This window comes from Durio zibethinus, chromosome 4, assembly GCF_047325235.1.
Source record: "Durio zibethinus cultivar Kanyao isolate XHJ-2024 chromosome 4, ASM4732523v1, whole genome shotgun sequence".
In the NCBI taxonomy this organism is placed as follows: Eukaryota; Viridiplantae; Streptophyta; class Magnoliopsida; order Malvales; family Malvaceae; genus Durio; species Durio zibethinus.
The window spans coordinates 16,388,731-16,403,505 of record NC_143165.1 but is presented as its reverse complement, the minus strand read 5'-3'; the positions used below and the strand labels follow the sequence as shown (position 1 = coordinate 16,403,505).

Here is a 14,775-nt window from a genome sequence, read left to right as displayed (position 1 = left end):
TACCTTAATGAGTTTTTTTTTATATTTTTAATAAAAGTAATTTTATGAAAAAAAAAAGGTGATGTGTCTATGTGGCACCCAATTTGGCTTTTTTTACTTTTGTTTTTGTTTTTTTATATTTTTAATTTGTTAAATTTTATAACAAAAGATGCTTGTTCATAGAAATGCCAAAATAGTTTGTATCTAACAAATTCCAATCCATCTCGTTTCGATAAGTAATTATTTTCTTAAATTAAGATTAAATTGAGATGGGTCAAGTTTTTTTATAAAAAAATGAGATTAAGTCGAAAACTTATTTTAGGATGCTTTGTCTCGACCTAATGTGAGGTGTATATAAAAAGATATATTTTATTATACTTTTAGTTTTAGTCATAATATTATATTAATAAAATAAAATTTTCATCTTAATCTAGGAAATTTCTATTTTATGCTCAATATAAAATGTTAATATAATACCTTTTATGAGTTTCTTTTTTTCCTTTTACACATTTTTTGAAATTTTTTAAAAATTAATCTTTTCCTACTTTTTTAATTTATTTTTTAGATTAATTTTCTAAGAAAAGGGGACCAATTAAGGTATCCACATTCATTCTTATTTTTTTTTTAAATTTGATAAATTTTTTTAAAAAATACGATAAATAGATATTATAAATCAAAAAAATTTTGACTCTTGACTAAATTAGATAATTCAAAACAAAAAATGACGATATAATATAAAAAAAGTTAAAAAAGTTAAAAATTTAATAAAAAAATAAATTATAACTAATAAATTTTATATAAAATATAATATGAATATATAAAATTTTGTCATTTTAGATAATATAAATATATATATTAATTGCGAAACTATTCCCGACATCAAAAGGGTACTTATGGGTTTTTCAACCTTAACATGTTAATCTCATCTAACCTTTTCATATTTTCTAAAAGGAATTTTTTTTTTCAATTTCTCGCAAAATATCATGATAAATTGCGAGCAAATCTAGAAACCCAGAAATTTCCTTTCCTTTGCCAATAAGAAAGCTCCTTTTCCCTACTCAATTTCCCTATTCGTCTCGCCGTTAATCCCACTCCAATAAATCACGCCATTGTTTCACCTAATAGTTGATTTCCACCACCATCGCTATGGACGCGGCATCCTCCTCCGCGTTGGCGGCAGTCACCAACATCATGCTAGCTGTCTACGAGAAAAAAACCAACTCAGTCGATCTCTACCGCCCACTCCGCCAATACATATCCTTCACATACTCCGAACGCGAAGCCATCAACCTAGAAGACGACCTTTCCATTGTCAAAACCCTCCGCTCTGACATCGAACGGGTCCCTGATCCATCCCCAACAGCCCGACGTGACCTTCTCATCTCTTATTTCAAATCCCTTTGCCTAATCGAAACCCGCTTCCCGATCTCCCCCGACAAGGAGCACATCAACACAATCCAATTTACTTGGTTCGACGCTTTTAAACAGAAGCAAAAAGCGGTTCAACAAAACATCCATTTAGAAAAAGCAGCCATTTTGTTTAATCTCGGAGCGGTTTATAGTCAGATTGGCTTGTCTTACGATAGGGCTACTGCGGATGGAAGGAAACAGGCGTCTCATGCTTTTATAGCAGCGGCTGGGGCGTTTGCCTTCCTCAGAGATAATGCGTCGACAAAGGCTTCCATGGGGAACAGTACGACCGTGGATTTGTCGGTGGAGTGTGTTGGGATGTTGGAGAGGTTGATGTTGGCTCAAGCTCAAGAGTGTGTTTTTGAAAATACTATTGCTAAAGGAAGTACTCCTGGAGTTTGTGCCAAGATTGCTAGGCAGGTTGGGTTTTTTTATTTTATTTTACTTTTTATTTTGGAACTGGTTTAGAATTGGAATCTGTGTTTGGTGGGATGAATGATTAGATTATGGTTTTTTCTGGAAATTATCAGCTTATGAGGTTAAATTTTAATGATCCAAATTTATAATTTTTAAAGAATTAAAAACAAAATTTAATTTTTCTGAATATTAAGCTTGATTTTACTTATTTATACTGGTTAGTTATGTTCAAATTGGTATTGCATTTTTAATCGTTGGGTCTATTTTTGTTAATTGTGATTTTGCTTTTTACTCTTTGCTTTTTCTTTTTAGCAGTTTTAGGAAGGAAAAAAGCAAAACCGAATGGAGCTTTAATTATTACTTAATGGATCATCAGAACGAGTAGAAAATTAAATAAATAATAGTATATTTGGGATTTGAGTCGATACTATTCTTTTTTTAGTTGGAGTTCAGCTCTGTGTTCCTTCCAAAAAACACAGGAATATGTAATTGTCCTTTCATGTTTACTTTGGGGAATTTGAATTTTTAAAAAAAAATATTAGGATTAACAGGAGTTTACTTGCAGGTTGGATTATACTACGAGGAAGCTTTAGCAGCGTTGAATGCAGCAACTTTGAAGGACCATTTTGAAAAAGCATGGATTGCGCATGTGCAGCTTAAGGCAGCTCTTTTCTATGCAGAAGCTTGCTATAGGTATTGTTTGGAGCTACATGAGAAAGAAGAGATTGCCGAAGAAATTGCACGTTTGAGGAGTGCAGTTAATGCTTTGGCTGAGGTGAAGAAATCATCAAAAGGGGCAGCTGCACAGCTTCTGGATGCAATTAACAAGTTAGAAGTTAATCTTAATCGCAACCTGGAGAGGGCTGTGAAGGAAAATGACAGGGTTTATCTGATGAGAGTTCCTTCCCCTAGTTCCTTACCATCTCTCCCTGCATTTTCTATGGTTAAGTCGTTGCAGATGAATGAAGTATTGGATGCAAGCAAAGAGAAGATGTTTGCAACTCTTGTTCCCGACAGTAGTGCAAAGGCTCTTTCTAGATATACTGAAATGGTTGATGATGTCATCAGGACACAGGCTGAGAAATTGCAGCAAGGAAGTGAGCTAACCCGAGTAAGGCTCAAGGAAATGGACCTGCCAGACTCAATTCTTGCTTTAGAAGGGAATTTTAATCTTCCAGAAGATCTTAAGAATGAGGTAGAAAAGGTGCAAGCTAGTGGTGGCCCAGCTGGTTTGGACACAGAGTTACAACAGCTTAGGGATCTGAGGAGGGTGAATCAGGAATTGCTGGTGCAGACCGAGGAGCTTTTGCAGAAAGAAGCAGCAGAGGATGCTCAGTTTAGAACTCAGTTTGGAACACGATGGACTAGGCCGCAATCCAGCACTCTGACAAAGACATTGCAGGAAAGGTTAAATAAATTTGCAGCTAACTTGAAGCAAGCTGGAGAAAGTGATGTGCGAGTTGAGCGTTCACTGAGAGAGCATTCTAGTCTCATGTCAATCCTTGACTGCCATCCAGTATGTCAAATGTTTATTAGTTGTGTCTGTGACTCTTATGAACTGTAAATAGAGCTATTTTTCCTGGTCTTCGTGTGCATTGGTTATTGGCTTATTCTGAATTGGCTAGTATAGCTTTGCTTATATATATGTGTGTGTGTGGGTACCTTATTCTTTTTAATAAATTCAACTATTCCTTTTTATTCGGGTCTTGTTATTTTCTCTTGCTTGCTGGAGAAATACATAATGCTATATCATATGTTCATATTGCTGTTATCAGATAGAAGCTGCCCTTCCAAGTCTGTCAAGGCCAATACTGTCCTTGGATGCCAATGAAGATGCTATAGTGGGGGCCCTAAAGCAGAGCTTGGTAATTCTCTTGTCTAATGTAAAATTTCTTGAATATTAACTCTATGCTTCAGGTTTCGCCTCAAGTTCCCCATTCCCCAAGGGCTAAAAAAAAAAGGGGGGGGGGGGGAGCGAAAAAGTGTTACTTTATCTGATGTTTCTTTTGCACCCTCCCGCCACTGTTCAAGTCATTCAATTGATCCATTGCTGATTGGTTTCCTGTTTTACAAGTTGAACAGAATTTTAGTTTTATATACTAAATGGTTAATTTCTCATGTTATCATCCTTGCAGAGGCAATTAGAGACCCTTGGTGCTCAGAGGGCTGGCCTTGAAGATATGCTTAAAGAGATGAAAAGAAAGGTGTAGTTAACTGTTTTTGCTACTCATCTTCTGCTTGCCTGTCTTTTTTTTAATCTTTTTTCTCTAAAGGGTGCCTGGGGCATACTTCTTTAGATATGTAGTTTCTTGTCAGTGATTCTCTGTTGTATTGACACTATATTATTATGATCTAGGATAATATGTTATAGGATTATATGTGTGCCTCCTTGTAGAATGCGTGCTACTCGGTAGCTTCTTCCACTCCCTAGGAATTGCTGTCAGGCAACTAATATTATAGATTAGGCACATTAATTGCACATTTTATACTAATAATTTTGTGGATGATACATCTTTTTAGAATGTTTAAACATTAGTCAGGTTTACTCAAATTAGATCTACAAGTACCTTTGTGGATAAGTGGACCCTTTCAAATCATTCCCTTCATTATTCTGATCAATTTTAGAAGGATCATGAGGCATGAACACAAAAACCGCAGTTTAGTACAGGTTGGGTTATTTGGCAAAAATGTCTGAAATTATGGTTTACCTTACCAGTTCATGATGACATCAGGGACATATTTGAACAACTATATGCATAAACATTCCAGTGGGACAGAAGGGATTTTAGTTGAAAAGAATCATCCCATTCTCCAGCTGAATGATATTGTAGTAGGTACTTCGGCAAATGAAAAAATTGAAAAAGTGTTGTCGCTGTTTCTATTTCTCAATGAGTCTTGTTAGTCGGTAATAAAGAGTCTGAATTATGACAGCTTAGGGAGCTAGGATTTATGATAACAATAATATGAAATTCTTAGGAAAATAAAGAAACTTTGACAAAGGAAAAGGGAATCAGAAAAGAAAAGATAATGTAAGTTTCACTCTCAGGTCTCCTTGATTGTATCACAACCAAGAATAAAGAAAACCTAAGGATTCCCTAGGAGTCATGCCTAAGGATGATTGCACAAGACAATCACAATAGGAATAATGCTTAGAAATGTCTTATCATCTGTCTTTAAAAGAACTTCTTCCATTTGGAATTATAGACTCTTAGTATCCCTAAAATAACTTCTTCCATTTGGAATTATTGACTCTTAGTATCCCTAAAAGAACTTCTTCCATTTGGAATTAACATATACTTGGACTCTAAGCTAACAAACATGACTTGAAAGTCAATAAAACATGAAAAAAGACTTGTCTTGAAACTCAAGAAAACAGAAAATAAATAAGAGCCATAAATACAACTAAGTAACAAAATGAAGTCTTAAGTAAGCTAATTCCTCAATTAGCTTTTTAGCGTTTTGCATTGAAGACCGTTCCATTTTTAAGTTTATCATTGATGGCACCAAGTCCATGGCATTGGCTCTTAACTAAAGATGTAGTTGCAAGATCTTTTTGATTGTGTCTCATGTTGCAAAATGCTTGTTGTTACATGCTAGTTGTTCTTGTTGATAATCACCTTCTCATTCGGTGTGGTAATAGGTTAGTGTTTTATCTGTGCACAAAAAGATGAGCTGCCCCTGCCGTGTCCCAACCCTAAAGTTGGATCTAAACACCTCTTTTGTGACCACATTTCCAAACACCACTTTTTTTTTTTAATTTTTTTTAATTTTTATGAAACTTTCAATTTTGCATTTGAAAAATGCTTTTTTCAGTCTAATGTTCTCCTATCCATTAACTTGCCAGTTAGTTAACAATTGTCTACCTAACTGTATTAAAGTTTACTAGCTGAAAAAAAGGGGAAAGAAGGGAAAGATAAATTTACACTTATACTTTTTCGCCTTGGGTTTTATTCCAAAATTTTCGCTAATGCCTCTTTCTCACCTTAGTCTCTCCATCTCCAACAGCTCCTTACCTTCCTTCTATCTTGCCTTTTAAATTTTTTTGTTCTCCTGCCATGCCCTCCTATTTTTCTCTTTTTTTTTCCCTTTCTTTTAAACTCTGCTTGTCAATGCTGTCGTCTGTTCCTGGTGGCCTGCTAGTCTTCTGCTTTCTTTTCTCTTCCTTTTTTTTCCCCCCTTTTCCTTCTCTTCTTTCCTTTTCTTTGTTGTTCTTTATATCCTCTGTTTCAGGCAGTGAGCTTGTCTCTCCCCCTAAACCTCATTTCATAGCTTTTTCTTTCTTTAGTCCAAAAAACAACCTCTTTTGATATCTCTTTCTCTTGCTATTTTGTTTGAGCTGCAACGGATGGGTAAACTTTTAGTTGGTAATGATTTTATTTCCCTTTTATTTGTCTGCCATTTGAGAACCAGATAAGAAAGAGAAATCTAATCCAAATAAAGAACTAACAAAATATCCACATCAGATGGTACTTATGAACTGCTTTAAATTTGTGCAAGCTAGAAATTATTTTCTCAAGGATGACAAATTCACATCATGTGATAAAATCTTGATCTGTGGTTGAATCCGTGTATTTAGGAACCAAGCCTGTGTCTATGCAACGTAAGTGTCGGTGACTTGATTATCAAAAGGTGATTGATGGAATATTTCTGCAAGAAATTTTAATTTCTAATGTGATTATTGGTGTGTATGTTTCAAATTGGGAATCTTTGAACTTATTGGGAAATAGGAAATGAGGTTTTCCGAAGTTACTCTTCATACTTGTTCTTTATATCTGAAAATCATCATTTGCTGAGAACTCTGTATTTTAGGGTTGGAATTCATGGTCTGGTTTTCAAGTGTGGGTATTGAAAACAGAGATAAAAAACAATATTCTCTGAGTATTATTTTATTAAAAAGAATCCTCAAATATATAGAGGAATTGATATGTACAAAGAAACCCACAAAATCAGGATACAATCATCCAAACATAGAAACAAATTAAAAGACCAGAAGTATAAATCCTAGCAAATCAGCCTGATTTGATACATAATTTTTCAACACTCTCCCTCAAGCTGGAGAATGGATATTTATCATTCTCAGCTTGTCAACAAGAGTCTCAAAGCTTGGTTTTTATAGTTCCTTTGTTAGGATATCTGCTACTTGTTGCTTTCTAGGAACATAGGTCATACATGTCACTCCCATATCATTCTTCTCTTTGATAAAATGCCTATCAACTTTCACGTACTTTGTTCGATCATGATCCATTGGATTATGAGTAATACTTATAGTAGCCTTGTTATAACAATACAGTTTCATAGGGTATTCAACTATTATTTTTAATTCTCTCAAAAGTCTCTTCAACCAGATAAGTTCACAAGTTCTCCCAAAAGTCTCTTCAACTAGATAAGTTCACAAGTTCCTTGTGCAAAAAGCTCTAAATTCTGCTTTTGTACTACTTTGAGCAACAACAGACTGTTTCTTACTCCTCCATGTGATAAGATTACCCCAAACCTTTGTATTACTCAAAGGTGGATTTTCTATCTTCAATTGATCTTGCCCAATCTGCATCTATAAATGCTTCCACATGTCTTTGTTCATTCTTCTCAAACAACAAACCCTTACCATGTGTGGCCTTCAAATACTTTAAGATTCGATACACAGCTTCAAGATGCCCCTCAAATGGAGAGTGCATGTGCTGACTTACTACACTAACTTTAAAGGCAATATCAGGTCTTGTATGAGACAAGTAGATTAGCTTTCCAACCATTTGTTGATATCTCCCCCTATCTATTGGAATTCCTCCTTTCTTTCCAAGTTTCACATTAGGATCTATAGGTGTATCAGCTGGTTTATAGCCAAGCATATTAGTTTCCTTCAGGAGATCAACCGTATATTTCTTTTGGGAAACAATAATGCTGTTCTTGCTCCTTGCAACTTCCATCTGTAAAAAGTATTTTAGTTGTCCAAGATCCTTAAGTTCAAATTCTTTTTCGGGAGTCTTTTTTAGTCTCTCTATTTCTTCAATGTCATCATCTGTCAATATAATATCATCAACATAATCGATCAAAATAGTCTTTTTTTCATGTTGTGAGTGTTTGAAAAAAGAGTATTATCAGTTTGTCTGGCTAAATCCATGTCTTCTTACTAACTTTGCAAAGTAATCAAACCTAGCCTTTAGTGACTGCGTTAATCCATAGAGAAACTTCTTCAGTTTGCATACTTTCCTATCATTGTTTCCCTTTCAAAGCGAGGCGGCAAATCCATATAAACTTCTTCATCTAGCTCCCTAGTAAGAAAGGCATTCTTGACATCCATTTGGTGTAATGGCCAGTCAAGATTAGCATCTAGTGAAAGCAATACCCTTATAGTATTCAATTTAGCAACTAGAGCAAAGATTTCAGTGTAGTCTACTCCAAAAGTTTGAGCAAATGTCATCAAAACTAAGCGGGCGTTGTGTCTCTCTATTTCACCATCTAAATTATACTTAATTGTAAATACCCACTTACATCCAATTGGTTTTTTTTCTCTAGGTAACTCTACAACATCCCAAGTCTCATTCTTTTTCAATGCTCTTATTCTCTTCAAGTACAGTAGCTTCCCCTTCTGAGATTTTTAGAGCTTCATGAATATTTTGTGGGATTTTAGTTACCTCAATCTTTTCTATCATGGCACAAAATGCTGTAGACAAATGGCTGTAGGATAGATAATTGGACAACGGGGGTTGAGTGCACGATCTTACACCTTTCTTGAGTGCTATAGGTATGTCTAGATCATTAGGTGGAGTATTCACTGGTGATGGTGTGGTAGGCACAACGTTTTATGATTCAAAATTTACTTATGGATTGGTATTCACTAGTGCTGATGTTGTAGGTTAGCATTTTTTGATTCAGAATTTACTTACAGATTAGATTCTTGACAATGTGCCCGGGGCACAAAAGATTATACTTCTTGAGATTGTGGTTTACGTCATGAATAAACACGGAGATCTGTTTTTTTTGTTGAGGATTAAGCATAGATGAATCTGTCCCTGTTTCCAACTTAGCTTTTGTTGGTGACTCAATAGGAATAGCAGTTGTTACAGGAAGTGGAATGGAAAAATCCCAAAGCCTATCTTCACCTAGTATCTCCCCTTAAAGAGTTGGTTTTGGGTAAAAGGGTTGATTTTCAAAGACTATGACATCAAATTAGACAAATTTTTGTTTCGTTGATGGACAATAGCACTTATACCCTTTTTTAGTAGGAGAGTACCTAATAAAGATACATTTTATAGCTCTAGGTTCTAGTTTCCCACGAAATGGACTTTTGTTATGAACAAAAAGATGTGCAACCAAAGACTTTTGGGGGTAAGAAGTAAACAACCTAGTTTGTGGATATGAATCAAGTAACATGTTCAATGGTGTTTTGAAATTGAGAACTCTACTAGGAAGTCTATTGATAACGTATGAGGCTGTTAAAATAAGATCCCTAAAAAAAAATTAGAAACATATTGGTAAATATGATAGCACGAGCAAACTACTAATAGGTGACGATTTTTACGTTTTGCAACCTCATTTTGTCGGGAGGTGTTAACATAAGAACTTTGGTGAAAAATCCCATTTTCTTTTAGATAATCACTAAGAATTGAATTGAATATTCCCTTCCATTGTTTGTGCGGAAAATTTGGATTTGGTTTTGAAATTTTGTTTGAATCGTTTTTGTAAAATAGTTGAAAAATTGCCTTAGCATCAGACTTGTCTTTTAATAAGTAAACCCAACAAGCTCATGTGTGATCATCTATAAAAGTCATGAACTACCTAGTTCCAATTATATTATTTTCTCATGAAGGTCCCTAAATATCACTATGAACTAAAGAAGAAGGTTTAGAAAATCTACATGGATGAATAAGATAAGGAACATGAGGGTGTTCGGCAAGTCAACAAGTTTCACAACGAAAGGAATGGATATCTTTATTCTTAAAAAGAGAAGGAAAAAGAGTTTTTAGATATGAAAAACTAGGATGTCCTAATCTATGGTGACATAACATGATTTAATTAGAAACAGAAACAAATTCACCACTTAGAGCCAAAGCTTGTTTATTCACTTGTTGAGGATCTACAAGGTAGTACAAGCCTTAATGCTCCTTAGCATTGCCAATTATCCTCCCTAAAAGTAAATCCTAAAACTCACAAATGATCGTTTTACATATTTATAACTCATTCCCTCAATTACTTGTACCACTATCCCACCACTATGCATAACTATAGCTCATTCCCTAAATTACTCGCACCACTATCGCACTACTCAACAAGGTCCTTATACTTCACGTGACAGCTCCCTTAACCTCACTAAGCATTTTGCTGCCAACTTCTTTCATGGTTCAGACTTTTTTACCTTTCAGCCCAACTTTATCATTTTTGCAATTGGATGATAACATAAGGGATCCTTGTCCATAAGGGATCCTTCTCCCCAAAGATCAAAAGAAGGGAATTGGGACTTCACCGTATAATCCTCCCATGTAGCATGCTCAAGACCCAAATTAGAGAGTTCGTGGGCATCCATTAAACTAGTAGGTAAATTAGCTTTGACTTTGGGTTCTAGGTCCTCCTAGAGCCCACTTACAAATCTGAAAATGAAGTATTCTTCATTTAGATAAGGGTTAAATTGCAGCATATATGGCTTCAATTCTTCAAACCTCTCTTGGTAGTCTTCCACTGTATTTTTTTGAACTAGCTTATAATAATCTTGTATCACATCCGTATAAGTCCTATTACAAAACTTGTTGCACAAATCTTGAGCAAACTTTGACTGAGTCACTATTTCTCTGCATGATGTAACCGTCGAACCAGATTTTGCCTTCCCTCACAAATACATTGTTGCCATTTCTAATTTTTGATGATCTGAAATGAAAAAAATAGCAAAATACTTCTAACATTTTTTGATCCACCCTTTAGGTTTATGTCCATCAAAATTGGGCAATTCAATCTTAGGTCTTGGGGCATATACATTCATAGTAGTATAAGGGTTACTACCTTCAATAAATTCATTGTTCTGGCATTGTTGAGTTCTACTATGAAGAATACTACTGCTAGACTCAAGCTGGGTATTAGCTAACAATGATCTTATAGACATATTTCCCTTGGTTATCAATCATAGTGATTACAACAGGAGACTTACCATTTTTTCTTAGCAAAGAGCCGGTCGTAGGTTGGTTGCTGTTGTCCTTGGCTATACCTTCTAGTTCCGATTGAGCTTGCGGTGTTCCCTTTGGATTATTTTCATCTAGCAGGGTTTTCTGATTCTCGACTAACATTGTCTCAATCCTTTTCTTCTCTACCTCCCACCATCTTGGAACAGTGTCTTGTATTGCTTTCATTTTTTCTTGCAATACTTGAACTTGATCATGGAGGACATTATATTGAGTACCTTCTGCCATGGACGGTTGTTTTGTGTTTTTTCGGTGTTTGGATCTATATAGCTCTAACCAATTTATGATGAAATGGATAGTGATGAAAAGAGAAGAGATTATACCAGAAAGAACAGAGTATGAGACCATAAAGGAAAGAGAAGTTAAGAGTATGAGACCTGAAAAGAAAGAGAAATTGAGAGAGAATTCAGCGATAATTTTCATTCATAATTTTGAAATGATCGTTTTACATATTTATAACTCATTCCCTAAATTACTCGTACCACTATCCCACCACTATGTATAACTATAGCTCATTCCCTAAATTCTCGCACTACTATTGCACGACTACCCATCCCATAAATAATCGACAACTTTCTTATTCCTAAATTACTCAACAAGGTCACATGACGGCTCCCTCAACTTCAGTTAGCATTCTGCTGTCAACTTCCTTCATGGTCCAGGCTTTTTAACCTTTCAGTCCAACTTTGTCATTTTTGCAACTAGATGATAACATCACATTCTTCCTGATTATGTTTGTGGAAAAGGCATGATGATGGCATTGTTATAATGTTCTTTTATAAATAACTCATAATTGTCTTGTTTGATTATTTCCTTTCCTTAAGCTTTCTGTTTGTTGCTGTTCTATATTTCAGGCTTCATGTTAGCATGGAAGTTATATTTCATTATGATTAAATGTTCATTTCATGTAATCGCGTGTTTGTCTAGTTTTTGTTGTCATTGCTGAATCATTGGTATTTATCATAAACTTGACTAGTCTTATATGATATATTGGTTCAGGATGACATCCTACCCAAGTTGATGACATCCACTGGCTCCTATGAGGATCTTTTCAGGAAAGAGATTGCAAAGTATGATCACATATGTGAGGAAATTGCCCAAAACATTAAAGCACAAGAACAATTGTTGATGCAAATTCAGGTCTAATTATCTATTATTTTTTATTCTTCCATGTTCGTTTGGATTTTCTCAGCATTTGCATATAGTAGTTTCAAAACAGCAGAACTGTCTATATTTGAACACTGAATAATATATCTGATAACTGATGTAAAAAATAACTAGGGATTGTTTGTTTTCAAGTGAATATCTCATATGCTACTTTTTTTATGTCATTATTTGGAACTCCTAAGGTATGGAGCATATGGTTCACATGACAGTGTCATAGTTTATGATATGGTAAAAGGAGTTGGGGCCTTCTTTCTGAGTGTGGCTGGTTGCATATACAAACTCCATATTCCCTGTCAGCATCCTGAATGATAAACTAATCTAAGCAAGCTTTTTTGCCTTAAGGAAAGGTAAATGTAAGAATAAAAAAAGGAAAAGAGAAAAAGAAAAACTTTGATCAACACAAATGCATTTATTGGGGACTTTTAAGTATATGCCATCTTTTCTTGGATCTTAAACTTTTTTGGGTCTTTGAATTGTGGAGTTGAGAAGTTTCTTTATGTATCTGCTGCCAACCACCTGTCCATATACACCTTTTCATGCTATGTCTAATTCAATCTTGGACTATTAAACATGTGAAGTTACTTTTACAATAGTGACCTACCATACTGATGTCGTTTGGTGCCCTTGGAACATCAGAATATCAAAGTAACGCTGGGAGTTTCAGTACCTTAGTGCTTTAAACCATAAAAGTTATGTCTTTCTTGTATGTATCTCCTACTTTTTTATTTAAGGAAACTAATTTTAAATGAAAACTTCTTTCTTTTTCTCTCCATTTTCTTTTCTTCCTGCTTTTTTAATAAATATATTAGGATGGACCTGGATGTGTCAACCTTGGTTCTGTCATGAAGTTAATATGCATGATATTCTAGTGGCTTGCTGTATCTTGCTTTAATTATTAGATTGTGATCTTTGCTGATTATTAGGAAATACATTCTGAGTGACTGACTGTTGTTTTCATTTTTCATTTTCCTTTTGCAGGTTCAAAATGAAGAGTTTGTTGCTGTCTTTAATCTTGAAGATTATAAAGGTACTTTTGCCTGCTTGTATTCTTGATATTACACCTATTAATTTGTTGTAAGGTAGTCTCATAAGCACGCATTGAACTATGTGATTGATGTGTCTAGTCCAGCAGTGAAGCTTTTATATCTGTATCATATAGTCTGTTTAAGTATGTAATTAGAAATTATGGTGCAGTTTGATGTTTGGAGTCAGTACATAAGTAAAATTCAATCTGTAATTCTGGTCATATTCATTATTAAGTGCAATGATTTTTATGGTTACTTCAGTCTAAGCTTTAATGTTTGAACAGTTTGTATTAATTTTCTGACAAAATCTGTTCAACTTTTTATATCACTATTTATTTCAGCATCACGAGAGAAGTGTTACAAGCAAATTCAAGCTGCTGTAGCAAAGTGTAAAGAAATCAAGGATAATATTAACGAGGGGCTAAAGTTTTATGTTACTCTTCAGGTAAGAAATCGCACATTCATTGCTTTTGACAGTATTTTAGTCATTATTGTTCAATAACGTGGCTACTTTTAAGTCGATTGTGTGTATATTAAATTGCTTTCATTATTAAACAGGATGCAATCGCTAATGTCAAGCAGCAGTGCAGTGATTTTGCGATGACTCGAAATATCCAGTGTCGAGAAATGATGGAAGATGTTCAAAGACAAATGGCTGGTTTCAGCTTCCAGGATCGTAAGAACACAGGTCCTTACCCTCCAGTCGGACAGCCCCATCAAACTCGAAGATCCAGTCCACAGCAGCAAACAGAGCCTCAGAGTTTACCTCTTCCTTCTTCCCAAATTCCTTATTATAGGCCTCCTGAGCAGCCAATATCTGGGTATAGTCATCCTCCTCCCCCTTATGGTGCCCCACAGCAACCATCTCCTTACCATGTTCCTCCATCTATTGCTGCACCTTATCCTCCCCCCCAGGCCCAACAACAGGCACCAGTCAGCCATGAGTACGGCCAACCCGCCTATCCAGGTTGGCATGGCCCATATCATAATGCCCCAGCACAGCAACCTGGATCTCTTCCTCGACCACCTTATACCATTCCAAATCCATACCATCCCCACCAAAGTGGTTATTATAAGCAATGATTGTCTAGTGCACCCTTTGTCTGTCTAAATACATAATAGTTTACTGTTTGTTTTCTATTTATATTTTCCCATCTGCTGTGGCAATGTTGAATTGAATTTAACTAGATCTTGTCATCGTATAGCATATTCATTGTGAATGTCTGATGTTTGCTGGTTCCCCAAATAATTTGTATGTGAATGGCCTGGTTTTCTTGAAGAATTTTGTATGTATGGTTGATAAATTTATTTCATGTAGAGATTCGTATGACAATCGTATGACTATACCAATTATGTCTGACAGGATTTTCATGCATTATCTAATAGCTCATAATTTCCCTATTTATACTTGTGGTTAGATGAATATTGCGGTTTTTTTGTTTTCCTTTTTCCCCTTTCCTGTGTTTTTTTTTTTTTGGTCAATAGTTCACTGCTCGAGTCTTACAGGGGTGAGCTATGTCTCCAAGGAAAATTGGTTAATGGTTTAGGGGGACAAACAAGAAAAATTGACATTTGATTATCAAGGTTCAGATGAGTGAAATACTACAGATTTC

General features: G+C 35.1%; 1 protein-coding gene across 1 annotated transcript; it reads left to right on the top strand.

Moving 5' to 3' along the window:
* Nucleotides 1-1,048: 1,048 nt before the first annotated feature.
* LOC111287563 (vacuolar-sorting protein BRO1) lies at nucleotides 1,049-14,495 on the top strand. Its single transcript, XM_022878190.2, has 8 exons — nucleotides 1,049-1,809; nucleotides 2,372-3,322; nucleotides 3,582-3,671; nucleotides 3,942-4,010; nucleotides 11,970-12,110; nucleotides 13,116-13,164; nucleotides 13,504-13,607; nucleotides 13,721-14,495. The coding sequence occupies exons 1-8, from the start codon at nucleotides 1,126-1,128 to the stop codon at nucleotides 14,243-14,245; spliced, it is 2,613 nt and encodes an 870-aa protein (XP_022733925.1). The 5' UTR covers nucleotides 1,049-1,125; the 3' UTR covers nucleotides 14,246-14,495.
* Nucleotides 14,496-14,775: the final 280 nt, after the last annotated feature.